General features: G+C 50.3%; 1 protein-coding gene across 2 annotated transcripts in view; it reads right to left on the reverse strand.

The window, feature by feature from the left end:
- NAT10 (N-acetyltransferase 10) overlaps window positions 1-20,314 on the reverse strand; it is a 46,099-nt gene that overhangs the window by 10,185 nt on the left and 15,600 nt on the right. For both annotated transcript variants that reach the window (XM_004585413.3, XM_058663180.1), the window contains exons 7-21: window positions 19,844-19,958; window positions 19,649-19,756; window positions 16,420-16,553; window positions 15,508-15,601; window positions 15,277-15,375; window positions 12,595-12,731; window positions 8,155-8,279; window positions 7,548-7,698; window positions 7,210-7,306; window positions 6,345-6,461; window positions 5,357-5,458; window positions 5,192-5,266; window positions 4,529-4,645; window positions 3,644-3,777; window positions 3,485-3,533 (exon numbers count right to left, since the gene is read on the reverse strand). In XM_004585413.3, the coding sequence (XP_004585470.2) occupies window positions 3,485-3,533; window positions 3,644-3,777; window positions 4,529-4,645; window positions 5,192-5,266; window positions 5,357-5,458; window positions 6,345-6,461; window positions 7,210-7,306; window positions 7,548-7,698; window positions 8,155-8,279; window positions 12,595-12,731; window positions 15,277-15,375; window positions 15,508-15,601; window positions 16,420-16,553; window positions 19,649-19,756; window positions 19,844-19,958 (1,654 nt within the window). The remainder of the gene's footprint in view (window positions 1-3,484; window positions 3,534-3,643; window positions 3,778-4,528; window positions 4,646-5,191; window positions 5,267-5,356; window positions 5,459-6,344; window positions 6,462-7,209; window positions 7,307-7,547; window positions 7,699-8,154; window positions 8,280-12,594; window positions 12,732-15,276; window positions 15,376-15,507; window positions 15,602-16,419; window positions 16,554-19,648; window positions 19,757-19,843; window positions 19,959-20,314) is intronic.

Raw genomic sequence — 20,314 nt, forward strand, 5'->3', positions numbered from 1 at the left:
AAAATCAAACTGTAGACCTTTGGGTTACACAGCTTAGAAACCTGCCCCAAGGAGAAGACTCTGCTAACCAGAAGTACAATGACCAAGAGCAAAAGAGACAAAGGCATAGTGAATATTACCGAAAACTCCCCTGCAAAGGAGCAAAACCCTATGCCAACCTCAGAGTTAACCGAGGAAGACAGCGAGAAAATGGGGAATTCAGAAAACTCATTTTAAAGCTTCTGATCAACAATGAGAAGCACATACAAGAGTTCAAAGAATTTAAGGAATATTTTACAGAAGCAATAGCAGCAATAAAGCAAATCAAGGCTGATATATCAGAAATTAAGAACACAATGGAGCAAATTAAAAGTACAGTGGAGAGTCTCCAAAATAGAATGAAGCAAGCAGAAGAAAGAATCTCAGAATTGGAAGATATTTCCCATCACCAGGGACAAGCAAACAAAAAGCTGGAAGCAGAGCTGCATCAGGCCAAAAAAAGTATTCAAGAAGTGAAAGACACTATTAAGAGGCCTAATATAAGAGTTACAGGAATACCAGAAGGTGCAGAAAGAGAAGCTGAGTTTACAAATATATTTAATGAAATAATAAAGGAAAATTTCCCTAATCTGGAGGAAGAATTGGGAAACAAGATCTAGGAGAGGCACAGAACTCCCAACAGGCTTGATCAAAAGCGATCTTCACCAACACACATGATCATCAAGCTCTCTTCAATCAAACATAAGGAAAAGATCCTTAAATGTGCATGTGAAAAAAAATCAATTGACATATAAAGGAATGCCAATTAAACTCACAGGAGATCTCTCACAGGAAACTCTACAGGCAAGAAGAAAATGGAGTGACCTATTCCAGATTCTAAAAGAAAAAAATTGTCGGCCTAGGATAACATATCCAGCAAAGCTTTCTTTTGTCTTTGAAAATGAAATCAAATTCTTCCACAATCAAGAAAAGTTAAAAGAATCTGCCTCTTCCAAACCTGCCCTACAAATGATACTTCAAGATGTTCTCTTGACAGAGAAGAGGAATAGCACCTACCAAAACCAAAGGCAAATGGGAAGAACATCCCGTAAAATGACAACAGAAGACTAAACCAATGAACAACCCATTCCCAAAGTACCACCCATACATATTAAACTCTGAATGTAAATGGCTTAAGCTCAATCAAATGTCATAGATTAGTAGACTGGATTAAAAAACAAAACCCAGGACCGGCGGCGTGGCCTAGCGGCTAAAGTCCTCACCTTGAACGCCCCGGGATCCCATATGGGCGCCAGTTCTAATCCCGGCAGCTCCACTTCCCATCCAGCTCCCTGCTTGTGGCTTGGGAAGGCAGTCGAAGAAGGCCCAATGCATTGGGACACTGCACCCGTGTGGGAGACCTGGAAGAGGTTCCTGGTTCCCGGCTTCAGATCGGCTCAGCACCGGCCCATTGCAGCTCACTTGGGGAGTGAATCATCGGACGGAAGATCTTCCTCTCTGTCTCTCCTCCTCTCTGTATATCTGACTTTGTAATAAAATAAATAAAAAAAAAAAAGGAGAAAAAAAAAAAGCAAAACCCATCTATTTGTTGTCTAAAGAGACACATTTCACCAACAAAAATCAGCGGAAACTATATCACATGGGTTTTGATGTTTCTATTAGTTTCACCTCTTCAGAACACTTTCTTCTGATTAAATTCTTCAATGACTCATAGATCACACAGTAGCATCATTTTCTTCAAGAAGGTTCTTGATTTTCATTTCTTCAACTGCACGTTAGTCATTTAGTAGCATGTTATTTAACTTCATGGTGGTGTTAATTTCTTTTTTCTTCCTAAGGTTGATTTTGTTTTGTGTCTTTTCAATTACAGGGATGTATATAGTAGCTGTGTAATGGAGACTGTCACATCTAGTAACATGTTATTTAACTTCATGGCATTGTAAGTTTCTATTTTTCTTTTAGTTGTTGATCTTGTATTATGACTTTTCATTTGAGGGGATGTACAGTAGCTGTGAAATGGAGACTAATACAGCCAGATGTAAGAATACAATGTAGTACGCATCTCTACTTCCAGACAAAGATGGATTTACAATGAAACTGTTTCCTATATCTTGACAATAGGATGCTGGACTCTGCCATTGTCCATGCCTGCAATGATGGACATATGACTGTGTATGAAGAACTATACTTTAGTAATGACATAGAGGAACTAGGTGGGGCTGGTATAAGAGAAATACCAGGAGCCTATGGAACTGTATCATAAAATAATAATAATAATAATAAAATGTAAAATGTAATTAAAAAAAAAAAAAGAAAAAGAAAAGGAGTAGTCAGATGTCTACACCGGCCCAGCAGCAAAGCAGAAGCTAAACAATGCCTCCCAGGCCTTCACTCTGCCTTCCCTCTGGCTGTGAGGGGAGGGGTCGGCCCTCTGCTGGAGCCCTGGGTCCCACCCTGTCTCTAGGCCTGCACTTTCCCTGCCTCCACACACACCTGTACAGTAACTCCACAGATCACACCTGGCAGTAAGAAAACACACTTCTCGAATCGCCCATCTGACAGCCCTGTCTCTGTCATCCAGCTGCCCACGGTGTGCCCCATCTCTGTTCCTGCGCCGTCCCCTCACTTGCAGTGAGCCTTCTCTCACGCCCAGGCTTCCCTCACTGACCATCTCCTCTAGTCAAGACACTTCTTAACCCTAACATGACTTTCTCCCTTGCAACAAGGCTGCTCCTTCCCAGTCCTCTAACGTGAAGAGTCCTAGGGCTCCCCTCTTCTCCTTGGAACAGCTGCAAACGCTGCTTCAAAGCCTCACCAAGAACAGATACCGAGTCCATGCTACACACCAGCTACCACTCCAGGTGCAGGGGCCACCAGGAGCAGAATACACATGCACCCCGGCAGCAAACACCACCTCCGGCCCCCACCTTCTCCTTCAACTCCAAACTGCACCTGGACTCAGTGGATGGGAGCCTGGATTCTCCCCTGTGCAGCCTGGCCCCTCATGACAGTCTGGCACAGCACAGACCACTCAAGATTTCCAGTGACCACTTTTTCTCCCTGCCAGAAAATAAGCTGTCAGTGCCCGGCAAGTGAAATGGAAGGTGCCGAGATATTTTTAAATACACTGAGAGTCTCCCAAGTGTTACCTTCCTCAGTAAACCTCTGCAGCCCCGGGGCACACCAGGCTACCCCTCCTGCAGGCTGCAAAGTGCAACACGAATCCACACAATAGTGCTCCTCTCAGAAAAGCACTTTTGTTTTTATATGAATTCAAGTAGTCCAGGTGAGACACATGCATCCACCTATAGCTCCGTCACCTTCCAGTCAAGCACCAGGTCAGTCCCGCCTCACGGAACAAAGAATACGTGATCGCAGGCTCGTCAAGGATGAGGACCACCCCTTCAGGAATGGCAGCACCTGCTCAGCATGGCAGCCAGGAGGCCAAGCTCGGCCCAGACAGCAACCAGAGACCTCAACCAACCCTGCCCGATGCCTCACTTACTGGGGTCTGTCTCAGATAAACGGGAACAAACCCAGCGCGCTTCCAGAACCTGTAGAGAGCCAAGGAGAACAGGTCACCACACGGAAGGCCACAGACAAGCAGGCTGACAGCTGCTGGGAACAGACAACCCGTCCCGGGAGCCAGGGCAGGCCCACTTACTTGAGGAGCCTGGGGGTTAGGCCATAGGAAACTCCCAGATAGTCCAGGCGCTCAGCTGGTCTCTCATTCAGCTTGAGCAGTAAAGGAGGCAAGTCCTTGCGGGGAGTGACGACCTCTTCCAACAAACTGACAGCCTGGGGAGATGGTGGGGAATGCAGCATCCAGTCGGCATGGGGAGATGATGGGCAGTAGCCAGCGCCCCAGACACACCAGGCTCGGGACTCAACACAACAAAAACCCCCAGGACGTGGCTTGCTCGCTCCTCAAGCTTTCCAAACAAAGGAACACCAGGGAGGCCAGTGTCCATTCCCAAGCAGAACAAATGCGCCTACACACAAACAGAACGGAACTGCTCTGGGCCCAGTGTGCAGCCACACAGTTCAGCGAGGCCAAGGGTTCAGCCTAGGTTGCAGGCTGTCATTCAACTGCCCTGCGACAACAACAAGCTCTGAAACTCAGTGCGACCTTTCCCAGCACCAACCCATTCACCGGAAGTGCGAGAGTGTATGTGAGAGCTGCTGTGGTTACAAGTGTTTGTCATTCCAAGCAATGAACAGCAGAGCAGCACACTTCTAGAGCTGGCACAGAAGTGGGGACTGCACAGCAGGTGCTCTCAGACTGGCACTGCAGAGAGACCATCTGAGCAGCTCTTAAAGCCCAGACTCCCAAATCCACCTGAGTTTCTGACTCTGCAGGTTTGGGGCAGGGCTGGCATTTGGTGTTTCGAACAAGTGCCCACGTGATACTGGTCTGAGGACATCGACAGAAGCACTGGGCTGACAACAGCACAGCTGCCCACAGCCAGAGCAGAGCCTGGACGCTGGCACCACCCGCCCGCCCCCGACGCCCACAGCCTGCCCAGCCGTCCCACATGAAGATGCTCACCTCGCTGCTCACAGTGTGAATTTCCTGGGACGTCTCCAGGATCTTCTCCTCCAGGCAGGGGAAGCGGCCTTCGTAGTACATCTGCAGGAGCTGCAGTGCGCGGCTGCCATAGCCCATCTGAAAGCATCCACAGAGGGGGACAGCAGGGTGGCGAGGGACACCCTCAGTCAGAGTCATGTCCACTCCCTGTCCCATGTCAGGAGTGCCTGCATCCTGGTCATGCTGCACCGAGGAGACCCCTCCACCAGGCCAACAGACGGGTGCCCAAGACCCCAAATGGTGTGACCAGACACCTGACACTGACCTAACCCAGGAACAACAACAGCCCGTGTGCCACCACGGGGAGGAGCCAGCTGTGGCTGCTGACCACACACCAGCAGCCAGAGAGGGCTTGCTTCGGTGCCAGCCAGAAAGGGCAGGAATTGCTCAGCTGGGTCTTCTGTGACAGAAGGCAACCACAGGAGGCAGCTCTGGCTCGTAAGTCCTCACAGGAAGCTGGAGCGCCTCCGTCGCCCTGCACCCTGTAACCCCCTCACTGGAGGCCAAGTCCTCCACCACAGAGCAGCCTGTGGCCCCACAGCTGACCCACCCAACAGAGCCGTGAGCCATACAGCTGCAGTTCACTGTGTCGCAACAGGCCAGCAAGGCAGTGGGACACGGTACCCCTTGGTAATCCGGGTGCACAGCGATGCGGACGACCCTTCCACCAGAGAGACTACCGAAGTCTGGGTCCTGAAACTGTGTTGAGAGAAGCAAGCCAGTGACTCTGCCACTTAGTCTCCTACCACACCAGCCTCCCGCACTCCCGGGCCAGGGAAAGCCCAATACCTGCTCAGATACTGTCCAGGGAATCAGGTCCCCCGAGGCCTTCTTGCCTCGAGACAAGCTGTTCAAGATAGACTGACGAGAAATCTCCCCTTCAAGGCACACCTGTGGGGCAAGCGAGTCCACTCTCAGAAGATGGGCCTTTTCTGTTGGCACCCCCGGCTTTAACTACGAAACCAACTCAGTCACTTCGACCAGCCACTTCAGTACTGTGTTACCACCAGGCTGAACACTGAGCTTGGCCCACCAAGAAGAAACCTCCGCAGATGAGCGCTCCTGCGCATGCTGTGCACAGCAGTGCAAAGTCAACAAAGGATGGCAATACACATTATGGGACATGCACACAGGAAATGCGACACAGCTTTGAAAAATGACAGTCATGAGTATCTGACATACCGCTTGTGAAAAGCGGACTACTTGGGGCAGACTGAGGGGCCTGTACCCCATACAGGAATGTCTGGGTTCAAGTCCTGCCTCCCCTCTTGGTATCGGCTGTATGCCACTGCATGGCCCAAGAGGCAGCAGGTGTTAAGTAGCTGGACTCCCGCCACCCATAGGTGTGACCTGGATTTCATTCCTGGGTTCCGGCTTTGGTCTGCTCCAGGCCCAGCTGAAGCAAGCATGTGAGGAATAAACTAGCACTTTAATATGTTTCCAACTTCTTTTCCTTGCCTTCCAAGTAAAATTTTGAAAGTTCTCCCTTTAATCTGTAGGCTTTAATTTTACAAGTACCTGTGCTGCTGTGTTATAAAGGGGTAGGGGAAACAAGTTCTGCTTGGGGAAGGAGCTGTGTGTCTGGCTCTGCGTCCTCCCCACCCATGAACTGTGGACCCAGGTTTCTGGCAGCGGCAGCTTCCTCCAATGCACCCTGATGGCCGCCTCAGCTGACCAGCCACGCGGCTCCTGCCCAGGACTCAGAAGCGTCCCCCTCTAAGGCTGGCGCCCACCTGCTTCCCCAAACCAATGTCCAAGGCCAACTCCGTGTCCGCACCTGGATAACAGCAAGCACTTCGGGCAGGGCATTCTGCGTGGGGGGCACAGGAGGTAGAAGGCAGAAGAGGTGGTGTGCAGGTGCATCCGAAAGCATCTGGAGGTCGTTGGGGGAGTTCTGTGGGGTACAGCACAGGTCAGTGGGGAGCGCTCTGCCATGTCCTTTACTCAAGAGGCCACACTCGATGCACAGACTGACCAAGTCCAGTCTTCCCGCAGCCACAGCAGGGCTGGGAGCCTGCAGAACCTGTGGACAGCCTCCTGCAGGCCTGAGCCTCCTCAGAAGGGCACAAGGGACCAGGCCTCAAACACTCACTGTCTTCCACTGGCAGGGCCACACTGTACAGTCCAATGTGAACCTGTCCTGGCACAAGGCTGCTCCTTCAGAAGCTGCCATTACTTCTAACCCTGGCTACTCATGCCTTCCGTCACAGGACAGTCACAGAAATGCTACTTGGAGCCTCAGAAAGTACCCATTCCGGATGGCCCTGGAGTCTGTGAGACCGTCAGTTCCAGCTCGCCTTTCACTTTCCTCAGAAGGCCCAGCAGCTGGCCTCAGCACCACAGCTCCACCAGGCTATGACGCAGACAGCAGCGAGGCCTGCTCATGGGCAGACCACAGGGATACAGGGAGCCTTCGGGAGAAGTGAGGCTGTCGGCCCGCCCCGGCCACCCCGCCTGCAGCTACCCTCTGCAAGCAAAGCTCAAAGTCCTCTGGGACTGTCCACCACTGACCCAGTAGTGTCACAGCACACAAGTCCATCCCAGCGGCATGGTCACCTCAGTCGCTGGTTACAAGATATGAGAAGCTAGGGAAAAAAGAAGACAGCTGGTGCTGAAGCTCAGCCGAGGCCAGCTACAGTTACCTTGTAGTGGGAAGCCACGTAGAGCGCCATGAGGCGCTGGAGGAAAACTTCGGAGGCCTTGTGGTAGCAGAACAGGGTGTCTCTGTTGACATAATAGCTGTGTCTGGAGTTAAGCAGCCACATGCAGCAAACTGATGCACACCCCACACAGGCCACCCAGGCAAGAACAGGGTTTACCTCAGCCTGGGAGGAGGAACCCAGTCTCCTGAGCAAAAACACTCAACGTTCAGGGGGAAACATGAACTCTTCCCCTTTGCCTCATGCAATATCCTCTGGAACCATGAACCCCTCTTCCCAGCAACCGCTTCCCTCTCCCAGTGCAACCCAGAGGAGGATACAGCTCACAGGCTTCGGGCAGGGGGCAGCCTGACACAATGCGCGTGATGTTGAGGCAGTCAAGGCACAGCAAGTCGTTGAGCCACTTTTCCACCGCATCCCCGGGCGCATATCGGATGGACTCCTGAAGGGAGACCTCGTGCAAGGTGCGCACTGCTCCCCGCCAATCACACACAGCAAGAGAAAACCATCAGGAGACACGGGCCATTGCAGACAAAAAGGAGAACTAAGTGTTCCATGCCATTTTTGTCACTCAGTGCCCAGGCAGGTGTGGTGTGGCTCAGCAGCTAAACTGGGCCGTTTTCAACTGTTCTGGTGGATGTTTCACTTTACCAGTCCACTGAGCCAGTGCACCTGCCCCCAAGATGGGGAGAGAGAGAGAGGACGGTCTGACCACCACAAGGCCCAATTCTGGCCCCATCTTGTCCCTGGGTAACTGTTCCTCAGAGAAAAGCCTGTCAGTTCTTGGGTGGGGGTGGGTTCAACCTTTCTGCCTGCTGGTCAGGAGGTGTGGCATTGCCTGTGACGTCAGAGGGGAGTAAGATTTCAGCCAGAATCCAATGGGCCTCGCAAGGAACTGTGGGGTTTGGGATGGGATTGCCAGGGTACCTGAAGCCAGCCTGGCCGTTGTTGTGCTCTTGTTCTCAGCCGTGGTGCTGACTTGGCTCTGGGCACTCTGCTGACGGAGCTGCTGGATCAGCTTGAGGGACAGTGACCGGCCAGTGCCTTCGTAGCTATGACAAGGTGAAGGCCATGAGGCATGAGACCCCCTGTCCACTCCCGGGGAGGAGACAGAGCCTTCTTGCACACCAGATCCTGGCTCCCCAGGGACAGCTGTGCTCACTGCTCAGTGTCCAGTGTGTCACACAGCCAGCTCAGTCGCAGCCCGTCTCTTCAGTATCCTTGGCCCCCTTTTAGTGCCATTCTCAGCAGCTGTTATTCTACCACCTGACAGGACCACGTATGACATGGAATACAACTCTACAGGCCACAAAGATGATCATGGGAAGCCCCGGCAGAGACTGTAACAACACTTCTCACTCAAACTTCGCTTTAAAGGAATGATCACAAAGTTGAATTCTGAAGTATGTTATTATTCCCCCATATAACAAAGCTCTCCTTTCAAAATACTACTTACTTAATTCTTAAGCAAAATACAATCAGCACAAGTAATAAAGAATAAGCTAAAAATTAGCACTTTAAAAAACATTACGAAGAAAATCCATGTAAATAATGCATCTGATTAGGGAGCCTATCTGGAACATAAATAACTCAATACAGGGGATGGCACAAGGGCTCTCCACTGGCTCATCTTCCACCTCAAAGTATGGCATCCCATTTGGGCGCCAGTTCATGTCCCAGCTGCTCCTCTTCCCATCCAGCTCTCTGCCTGTGTCCTAGCAGAGCAGTGAAGGACGGCCCAAAGCCTTAGGACGCTGCACCCACGTGGGAGACCCAGAAGAAGCTCCCAGCATCAGATCAGTTCAGCTCCGGCCATTGCACCCACTTGGGGAGTGAAATCAGCAGACGGAAGATGTCTTCTCTCTGTAAATCTGACTTTCCAATGAAAAGTTAAAAAATAAAAACAAAAAAAGGAAAAGTGGGCAGAGAATCTCAGTAATTCTGCACAGATAGAAGATCAGGAGATGCCACTTCCTACTCACTGCAGAGGCCATGATCCAAACAAGGCACGGCAAGCGTTTGACAGGATGCGGAAAAACTAAATCCTAGACACTGCTGTGGGACACAGCTGCGCCAGACTCCTGCTAACAAACACCCTGGGAGTGGCAGGAGTTGGTTCAAGTGGAAGGGTCTACACCACTGATGTGGGAGTTCCCAGCTCCTGGCTTCAGCTGGTCACTGCAGGTGTCTGGAGAGTGAACAAGCGGATGGAAGATCTGTCCTGTCAGCCCATCCCTCTGCCTTTCTAATACATAAGCTAAAACAAAAATTGAGGTGGGCAGGCATTCAGTGGTTGAAACATCATGTTTTAAACTGGTTTGAGCTTCTACTTCCAACCCAGCTTCTTGCTAATGTGCATCCTAGGAGGTCTCAGAAGATGGTGCAAGTACTTGACTCCCTAGCAACCCTGTGAGAGACCAGACGGACTCTTGGCTCTAGCTTTGGCCCAGTCCTCACTGTTGTATGCACTTAGGCAGTGAGCCAGTTGACAGATCTACCTCTTCCTTTAAAATAAAATGAATAAAATCTTGAAGTATTTTTTTTAAATGTACCTATTTATCTGAAAGGCAGAGTAACCAGGACAGGGCAGTGAAAGATGGAGATCTTTCATCTGATAGCTTACTAACAAATAATAATAAAAGGGCCCGACACGGTAGCCTAGTGGCTGAAGTCTTTGTCTTGAACGTGCTGGAATCCCATATGGGCACCGGTTCCTGTCCTGGTGGCCCTGCTTCCCATCCAGCTCCCTACTTGTGGCCTGGAAAAGCAGTAGAGGATTGGCCCAAAGCCTTGGGACCCTGTACCCTCCGGAAGGGGTTCTGGGTTCCTGGCTTCAGATCAGCACAGCTCTGGCCATTGTGGCCTTTGGGGAGTGAATCAACAGACAGAAGATCTTCTTCTCTCTTCTCTGTATATCTGATATTCCAATAAAAATTAAATAAATCTTTTAAAAAAAATTGTTAACGATAGACAGGTCTGGACCACACCAAAGCCAGGAATCCCACTGGGCCTCCCCACCTGGCTGGCAGAGGTCCACGCACTTGGGCATTTTTGGCTGCTATCCCAGGAACATGAGAAAGCAGCAATAGGAAGAGGAGCAGCCAGGAATGAAACTGGTGCTCTAATATGGGATGTCAGAAGGCACTGTGGTGTAGCGGTTAAAACCTACACTTGAAATGTCACATCCCCAAAATGCCCATCAATACAAGACTGGATAAGAAAGCTATGGTTCATCTACTCTATGGAATACTACTCAGCTATTAAAAAAAAACTAAATGCAGTTCTTTGTGGTCAAATGGGCCCGACTGGAATCCATCATGCTAAGAGAAATGAACCAATCCCAAAAGGTTAAATACCACGTTTGCCTTAATCTGAGATGAAAAGATGACAACTTGGAAGATAGTACCTGTATATTGTAATATTAGTGCAATCTCTAACAACCTGTATCTAATGCAATAAGATAACGCGATGTAATCTATAAACCAACAATTAATGTCAGAATACTTAAGATCTACATCGAAAAACTGTAAAACCTACTATACCCTCAATATGCTATGTTAACCTGTAATGGGGAGGGAGTGCAGGGAAATCTTTCAGGACCATAAAAAGAGTGAGAAAAAAGTACAATATAGCCTATCAAGATCAAATCTGATAATTCATAGACAACAGACTCAAAGCGGCACTAAACAACAATAAAACTACTACACCAATGCATGAGGGGGGAATCGGGTGCGATCCTGACAACCTCTTAACAGGAGGTCATGTGCGTAGAGCAGGGGGGCACTCCAGAGTGGAGCAGGTGGTAAGGAGGAAGCTTGGATCCCAACCATCAAGACTCCCAGACCTTCACCACAAACTATTAATACGAGCAACAAGAACTATGTCCCGGCTGCCAAAGAGGCCACAGGGAATTGGATGCCCTCGGAGGCAGAGTGCTCTGAGGTCATCCACCCCCAATCGGAGCTTCCGCGGGGGATGGAGGAAGTCCAAACACTACCGCGCAGAGGCCAGCGTCGTCGGAGAGACAAACAGAAGCCCTGAGCGGTCTGCAGAAACAGAAGAACAATAAATGTCCTTCGGGACCAGGGAGGAGAGCTTTCTCTGGTCTGAGCCTGGCTCCACCTCTGGACCCCCGCCCTCCCTCGCAATGACCATCGGGATCGCTTCGAAAACCCCTCACAGCAAACAAACAATCATACAAACTAAAAAAAAAAAAAAAAAAAAAAACCTAAAATAAATAGACAAACAACAGAAAGTAGAGCTTGAAATCTGACAGGAAAGAGCTGGCGTGGATTGGCTCATGCCTCGCTGGGTGGGACACAAAGATTAGTTACTCCTCACCATGGTGTTGAGGATTTTCCTGCACCCGCCCCCCAAAAAAATGTTCTGCACCTTAAATATTGACAAATATCTTGTTAGAGTTACAAGCCAGTCTAGATTATCCTAAACTCTGCCAACATCAGCAAAATTTTACTGCAACACAACAAATGGCTAAATACTCAAATGAAATAGACATGAAACAGCTGAATGGTACCTTATAACCATTTTAAGGTATATAGCAGCCGGTCCTGTATATAAACTAAAAGTGAAATGTCAATGAGCTAATCATAGGTTGTGGGTAGGACTTGGTTTTTTTGTTTTTTTTTGTTTGTTTGTTTTTGTTTTTGTTTTGTTTCAGTATTTTTTTGCTTGTTTGTTTGTTTGTTTGTTTTAACATACTGGTTACTCAAAACCATGTCAATTCCATAATATTGCAAATTGCTGTTGGTGTTATATTGGGACTCTTAATCGACTGTGATGATATTCTACCAGCTCTAACTTCAGACCAGAAATGGTCTCCCCAAGAAACTGTTCAACCCATCTGGACAATAAGTAGCTGGACTCTACGCTTGGTATATGTTTGCAAAGAAAGAATCTTGATTGAATTTGAACTGTAATACTGCATCAAGGTGGAGGAATCCACCAGGGGGGAGGGGAGGGGGAAGGATGGGGGGACTCCCAGAGCCTATGAAACTGTCACATAATGCTAAATAATTAATAAAAAAATATATATAATAAAAAAAAAAAAGAAAAGAAATGTCACATCCCATATGCACTATGCCACCTCGGTGGGGCACCCAGAAAAAGTCCTGCAACAAGTTCAGCCTTGTCCATATGCCAGGCTGCCTAGGTCCTGGCAGAGGTGGGTTACAGTTTATTAAGAAGCCAGCTCCACCAGCCTGCAGGAGCCCAAGAATGAAGCAGCCCCAAGACTCACACTTCGGGAGTCAGACAGAGTCCGATCCACAGGCCCAGGACACATTCAGGACATGCCGCCTAATCCGCAGGAACCTACAGAGGAGTAAGACCTCTCCCATGGTACCTTACCCGTTGATGGTAGATGCCATGAAGACAAGGTAGGGGCCAAGCAGGCTCTTAACCAGGGGGAGGGGGATGGCGGCAGCTTCATCAATCACAACAAGTTCAGCCTGGCCCAGTTTCACAGCATCTGCGGGATGTATATACTGCAGGAAGAAAAATGTAGATTATTAGCTCAGCCAGCTGACTTCCATCTGTGCTTACTGATGACTCAGCAGCAGGGCTGCTCTCCTTCCTCTTTCTGTGCTGTTCTTCCTTTCCAACTTCTTGGCGAGGCAAGAATGGAACCGGCCTTGGGGCCAGCACTGTGGCATAGCAAGCTAATCAGTGAGTGGCCTGTGATACTGGCATCCCATATGGGCACCAGTTCATGTCCCAGCTGTTTCAACTTCTGATACAACCCCCTGTTAATGTACCTGGGAAAGCAGAAGATGGTCCAAATATCTGGGCCCCTACACCCACATGGGAGACTGGGATGCAGTCCAAGCTCCTGGTTTTAGCTGGCTCAGTGCAGGGCACTGTGGCCATTTGGACAGTGAACCAGCAGATGCATCTGTCTCTAACTCTGTCTTTGAATACTCATTATATAAAACAACAACAACAACAAAAACAAAAACAGAATGTTAAAAAAAGTTTGAAAAAGGCCATTTTACAGAAGAACCCAGTAGTCAATTAGCATAGAAGGACTGCCTCCACCTGCCTCCCCCAATTATGAATGGAGACTAGAAGACAACACTGCAGACTAGAAGACAACATTTCACTTACAGGCAAAAGGTACACAGTTGTACAAGAGTGCTGAAAGGACTTGGGGGTGGGGGAAACAATGAAGGGAAACCAGTAAAAATACTTTAAAGGAGGGCATGGCACAGTAGCCTAGTGGTTAAACTCCTCGCCTTGCATGCACTGGGATCCCATATGGGCGTCAGTTCTAATCCCAGCAACTCCACTTCCCATCCAGCTCCCTGCTTGTGATCCAACAAATCAGGTCCAAAGCCACAAGCCAGGAATTCAATCTGTCTTCCCCAGAGTGGGCAGGGCCCCAGGGACTTGAGCCATCACCTCCTGCCTCCTAGGGTCTGCCCTGGCAGGAACACGGAGTCAGGAACTAAAGCCAGGTATCAAACCCAGGTACCATGAGATGAGATGTGAGCATCTGAATTGTTGGGCCGAATGCCCACCACCGAATACATCCTAAAAACAACTGCTGAGTGTGCAAGGCAAGCTGAAGGAGGACAAGCACAGTGTGTGCCAGATGGATCATGATGTAGTAAAAATCCAAAGACAGGAACTGAAATACAACCTCAAGTCAGAACCAAGTTACCTACAGGGACTGGCACATGGAATGAGGTGCAAAGGAAGGCCTTCCCTTGATCTGCAATACTCTTGTTCTTTAAAACAAAAGTAGAGATGACTTTTAAATCAGAAACAAACACAGCAAACAGTGGAATGCTGCAGTTTCTTGAATGTGGGTGCCAGGCTGGTCCCTGCACTTCCCACCACTTCTAACCACTTCACCAGAGGCACACGGTCCAGAGAGGGAGCAATGTGACTCATTCCAAGCAGAACACACAGCCTTGGTAGGACCCCAGCGGATTCTTGGTGCTTGGGGAGTAAACAAGCGTGTCCGTCCTAAAAGCTTCAGACAGCATCCCCCTAGGAAAGGCCAGACCAACTTTAACCAACTTCTTTTCCATCCCCAGCAAGACCAGAGAGGCACATATATGGAAAGTCTCACAAAGTCAGGCCACCTCCCACGGGCTTGGTCTGCAGGCTGGAGACAACGGGACTCAGGCGAACAGGAGAGGGGATCTGATTATCAATTCAAGGGCCAGGGCATTTCGGGGAAATAGCTTCCTCCTCCTCCATCTGTACATTCTCCTTGAGTTCTAACAGGCCTCCGTATCCTCACCCAGCCCCCCAACATCGTCAGTCTTTGGCCTCCTAGCTGCGGGCATCAGGCACAAGCAGGAAGAAGTGTACAACGAGGAGCTTCTAAGGAGCCACAGTAAGAAGGAAACAAGATCCTTCAGGTGAAAGGCATGAACACTTAACCTTGTTTATAATCTGGACTCTTAGATAAAAGCATACCTCAGACACATACTCTGAAGGGTATAAACTGCCAAGTTCACCTGGCTCACTTTCCATCGCCACGCTACTTCAAAAATAATCTATGAGCCCACTCCAGGAAGTGCCCATTAATCTCATTCCCTCTGGAAGCCTGTTCCAGGATGTGCTTTTGGAGATTACACAACGTTGCAGCTCTGGATGAGCGCAGGCCACTCAGGCTTGCAGAGCGCTGCAGATTTATAGACCTTTCCGGGAAAGTAGCTTTAAAAGGAAGACAGGCCACTGGCTAAGCCCCAGAGAACACCTCACAAAGTTCTTTTCTCATGTAAATGGGCGACTATTCTGCTAGTTACAGATGCACCATTTCAAAACCTGCAGCAGTGAAGCCAAGCTACAACTACTGTCAGAACAAGGATCCTTCTCTTCTCTGCCCCTTCCTCATCCTACATGCACAGGACAGCAACTTTTCAGTCTGGCTGCACAGGGTGGTTTGAATGTGCTTTGGGGAGAGGTGGGAATTGTGGAACCGGCTTGTCATAAACAATAAGGCGATGAAAGGACACGCAATCACTCAGAGCCCATGAGTGGGGCAGCCACGCATGGCCGAGTCGGGGCGCACCTCACCTGAATGGTCTGCCGATGCTCCCGGAACACGTTCACTCTGATCACAGCTTTGTTAAACTCAGGATTGAGGGACTGAATGATCTCATAATCCAGGTGCTCCTGTAGCACACAAAGAAAAACCACAGACAGACTTGAGAGACTGAACAGTAACTGAGCAAGCAAGCAGGTCAGACGTCCGCTGGGTGTGAGCCCGGCACAGAATCACAGTCAGTCCCCACCCCAGTGTCCTACCTGATACTGGAGAGCATCGAACCCTTTAAATACGAATTCAAACAGAGTGTGGAGGTTATCAGGGCTCGGGGAGGTGACGAAGATGTTGGAGTACCTACAGAACAAACAGAAAGGAGGCTGGCTGAGAAAACTGTGGGCACGTTAAAGCGACACCATTTGGACAACACTTCTGTTTGCTCCTTTCATACAGGTGACCACCAGGGGAACAAGTCAGGATGCCCCTTTGGGGTAGAGAAACAAGGACCCAGGTGTATTTTCCTCTCCAAGCTAATGAAACCACCTTAGCAATGTGTGGCAGAGCTACCTCATCTGTGAAAGCACCGTGGGGAGACCCCCATACCTCAGTGTGGGGTTGTGTCAGGGCTCTGGCACCAGAGGGCCGGCCTCCCACTCAGCCCCAGCACCCTGGTTGCTGACATGGGCAGCGGCAGCAGGAAGAACATGGGGCTAGGAGGGTAGGGCCTCCTGGGGACGTCTCTGGAACTCCTGAGCCCAGATCCCTCCAGCCATGAAATGCCCACAGCTGAGGGTGATGTGCCCAGGAACAGGCTGTAAATTCTAGGTCTGTTGTTACAAAGCTGGCAGAACAAACTGCACTGGCAGTTGCGCCAACCTGCCCCACTCCCCCCACCCCCCGGCAAAAGATAGCATCAGACTAAGGGCAGCTCCGTGGGGGCCAGCAGGACCCCAACAGGCAGGCCAGTCTCTAAGCAGTGAGGACAACGAAGGCTCTGATATGCGCATGCACATAGCTACATGAGGGTGAGTGCCAGGAAGCAGTGTTTTGCATCCCGCCAGCAACTAAGGGAAATGACCACCAGCCCAGTGAGAAGCAGTAGAGCCCCACCCCAAACCTGCACGCAGCCCCCTCAACACCCACAGTTCCCAAAGATGAGGAATGGGACCTCTCACCCAAATGCCACGGCCCCGGCAATGGCCAGGCCCAGGGCTGCGGACTTCCCTCTGCCTCGGGCGGCTGTGAGCGCCACGGTGCTCCTCAGGGTCTTCTCTGAGATCCCCTCAATGAACTTCAGGACAGCCTTTGCCTGTGGGAAAAGGCAGGCACTGTGTGAGCTTTGAGAAAGGCTGACATCCAGCCACTTCCCAGCATCACTGTGCGGCTAGGAGATGCAGGGACCAAAGCAAAGCAACAGAAAGCACTATTCAGCAACCAGCCCTCCCACTCCCACTCCGCCCCGCCACCTCAGTTTGGCCTCGAGGTCTTTAACACTAACCCCATACTGACAGCTCGCCAGTGCAGACCTAGGACCCGTATGCCAGACACAGGCACAGCTCCCCTGGGACAACAGACATCTCAAGCCTAAAGCTCTGCCAGAACTCCTCCATTAAGTCTTCCCTAGCTCAGCTGACTGTCCAACTACTGAGGCTAAAGTCCTCAGCTCCCACAGCCAGTGATCAGCACAACAGGCAGAATCCTACCAGGCTGGAAAAAAATATTTTGGAATCAGCATGCAAAAAAGGAAAAATTATCGGACTGTAAACCCCAAGACATCAAATACTGCAGGAAAGTGTGTGAGTATCTCTAGAGGAGTAATTCATGACCTAATGAAAGAGATAAGATGTGCAAGGACTCAAGCATCTTAAAAATCTCACAAACAGAAATAAGAAAAATTACACTCTACTTGCCAAATTCTGAAGAAATTCAGTTTAGAAAAAAATGGAAATGGAAAAATCTGAAAAATGCAACTGAACTTGAACTGTGGTTATGCAACAAGGTGGAGGAATCCACCATGGGGGGAGGGTTTGGGGAGGGTGGGGAGAATCCCAGTACCTATGAAACTGTGTCACATAATACAATGTAATTAATGAATAAATTTTTTAAAAAGTAAAAAAAAAAAAAAGAATCCTACCAGGCATCCCTTGACTCCTGTTTCTGACCACTCGGGTCAAGGCCACCACCCTGTCGGGCCTCCAGGACTCCCAGAGCCACCTCCCCTGTCCTGCTGCTGCCAACCTCACTCCACTACAGTATGGAACCAGCACAGCAGCCAGCATGTCCCCCCTTCCCAGCTGCACTGAGAAGCACCTGCAAGCAGAAACTCCAGGGCTGCTGTCTCTCCTGCAGGGCCTGCACGGCCTCAGGGCCCTCCAGCTCTCCCTCTCCCTTGGGTGTCCAGGAGAGGCCCAGCCACACTCCCACCTCAGGGTCACATGCTTGCTGATCCCTCTGCCTGATGCACTCGTCCCCAGAGAGCGACTTTTCTTGCTTCTTTAAGCTCCTTCAAGGCCTTGCTCAAGCATCACTTTCAAAACGTGGCCATCCTTGACTACTGGATCTACTGGGGCAGTGCTCCCACCTCCCCAGTCCCACACACCCTGGCTCTCCATGATTTCTCCTTCTTTCTATGACACACAGCACCTCCAGCTTAGCCCATGATGGGCGAGTTTCAGAAGACAGGTTATGGGAAGCAGGTGCGTGTCTCTTGTTTATTGCCAAGGCCCAGGGCCTGGCACCTGGATGGGAAAGACTGATGCCAGCAGACCTGAATGAGAAGCCTGCCATGGCTCCATGGCTGGCACCTGCCCTGGGAAGGTCAGATGGGGTAACATGACTGGCCCTCAGCAAGTTGCCTCAATGCTAAGACAGTGCAGACGAGACAAGCCCAGGCAGATGAAAAAAGGGCCCTTGGGAAGCCAGCCTCAGGTGGAAACCCTCAATGAGGATCCAGGCCCTTATTGTCTTAACCTGGTCTGTCTGAAGGCTGTAATTCGCCCCCTTGAAGTCATAAACTCTAATAAAGCACAATGAGGAAAAAGTCACTGACATAACCAAAGGGAATCAGATCTGGATTAAGAACGAGTTCGGCAATCATTTCCTAGAATGAAAAACTAACACACATAAAGACAAACCCAGTCAAAAAATGGGCAGAGGACATGAGAACACAAACAACAAAACAAGCTGATTAATGACTGGATAAAGACACCTGCCTCTCCCCAAATGAGAGCAAGCCAATCTAAAACAATAGCCCTGTGTTCGCACATCACCAGGTGGGTGAAAACTCCAGGCTTACAGAACCCAGCACTGGCACGGCTGCAGGGCAAAGGCACTTCCAGCCTCTGCCAGGGGTTGCATCAACACCCACTCTATAACGCACGCAGCCTCTGCCCCAGCAATTCCTCGTGTGCAACCTGACTCTGCATTGAAGATGGCATCCACAAGTTCATGGGGAAGTGGAACCACAAGAGAAGGTGTATTTTTCATGAACTATTTGAAGCCCCTTTGCACAATGCCCACAGCTGTAACTGTAAGGAAGTCTTAAGAGCTTTGCTTTTGATAGTGAAAAAGTTGAACTAGCCAAATGCCTGGCAGAGGTCCCCTTACGAGCTGCACAGTTAGGGAAATAGCACTTATATGCAGAATTAACTAGTAACATTAGCCGGCTCTGCAGAGTGGAACTTGCAAGTGGAAATACCACTGTTTAGTGTGATAATGTGTACTCTGCGTTCTTACTTTTTTCCTTTCTGTTTTGCCATCAGCCATTTTTTTTAAACACCATTGCCAGTACTTTGTTTCCCCATTCTGTCTCTCACTCCCTCTCTCGGGTGACTCAGGGCCTTCCAGGAAATGGTCAAAAGCATCTCTTAGCCCACAGCCCGGGCTGCGCAGCTACACAGCTGGGAGCATGCCCCCAGCCATCGGGATTCAGCCCCAGGGCGTGGTGTCACAGCAGTTGTTTTCCAGCGGGAGTTCTCAGCCCAGCACTGAGGGGCCTATCCAAGACTACCCCCAACACACTGACAGCTCAGAGGCTCCCAGCTGGGCCCCACCAGTAGCCAGGATGGCCCAGGCAACTTTGCTGGTGTTGGCAGCGTAGACACACACCATGGCCACTCCCACCAGATCAGCTGGGACCCCCAGAGGGCCCTCAGCAGCCCAGACTTGGGCCCAGGGGTAGGTCTAAGTGGCTCAAGCTCTCTTGCATTTCTACCCAAGCGAGAAGCAAGAAAAGAAACCTTCCTGTCATCAAAGCTAACTGAAGTGACAGAACTCAAGCTTGCCCTCCCACACCTTGGAGAAAGCGCTGAGGGGTTCCTCTTTAGGTATAACCCACCTTCCCTTGCATCACCTTAGTTCGCTGAGCTGTTTCTAGGCATTTCGGGGTCCGGGGGCACCACTCACCTGATCAAGGGTCTTGCAGCAGTCCACAAGCACACCCACGGGCTGCGTGTCCTGTAGGCTCTCCTTCAACTCCTGCAGCTCCAGGTCAGAAGGACTGAGGTTCTCGTCCTATTGGAAGATGGAAAGGAGGGGCTTGTCGCTGCCATGAGGGAAGACACAGCCTTCGCACATGCATGGCCCCTGCCACCAACTCACCGGCGCCTGTGGTGGGAGGGCCTCGATGCCAGCGGCATGGGAGGAGATGGGCAGGATGTTGAGCTGGTCGTCGATGACGAGGCACTTCTTACAGGAGGCCAGGGAGAGGAGAAACCTGAAGCACAAGACCAGGGGGCTCGGGCAGAGCAGGCAGGGCCCCGAGTGCACAGCAGAGGAGAGGGGCTTTTCTTCAGGGAACTCACTGAAATGCCAGATTCCAGAGGCAGAGCAAGGAGGGGAGTGGCAGCCCGCTACATGGAGCACCCACCATGACATCCGCGGGCCGAGCTCAGGGAGCCCACTCCTTGAGGCGGAGCAGCAGCACGCCGGTGGCGTGCCAAGTGCCACTGTGCCACCATCCCCCTGCTCTGCCTTCATCCTCCTCAACTAACTCACACATGGTCACCAACCACACAGGGAAGAGAATGGGGGATGGACACACACACACACACACACACACACATGAATTCG

This window comes from Ochotona princeps, chromosome 4 (assembly GCF_030435755.1).
Source record: "Ochotona princeps isolate mOchPri1 chromosome 4, mOchPri1.hap1, whole genome shotgun sequence".
NCBI classification, from domain to species: domain Eukaryota; kingdom Metazoa; phylum Chordata; class Mammalia; order Lagomorpha; family Ochotonidae; genus Ochotona; species Ochotona princeps.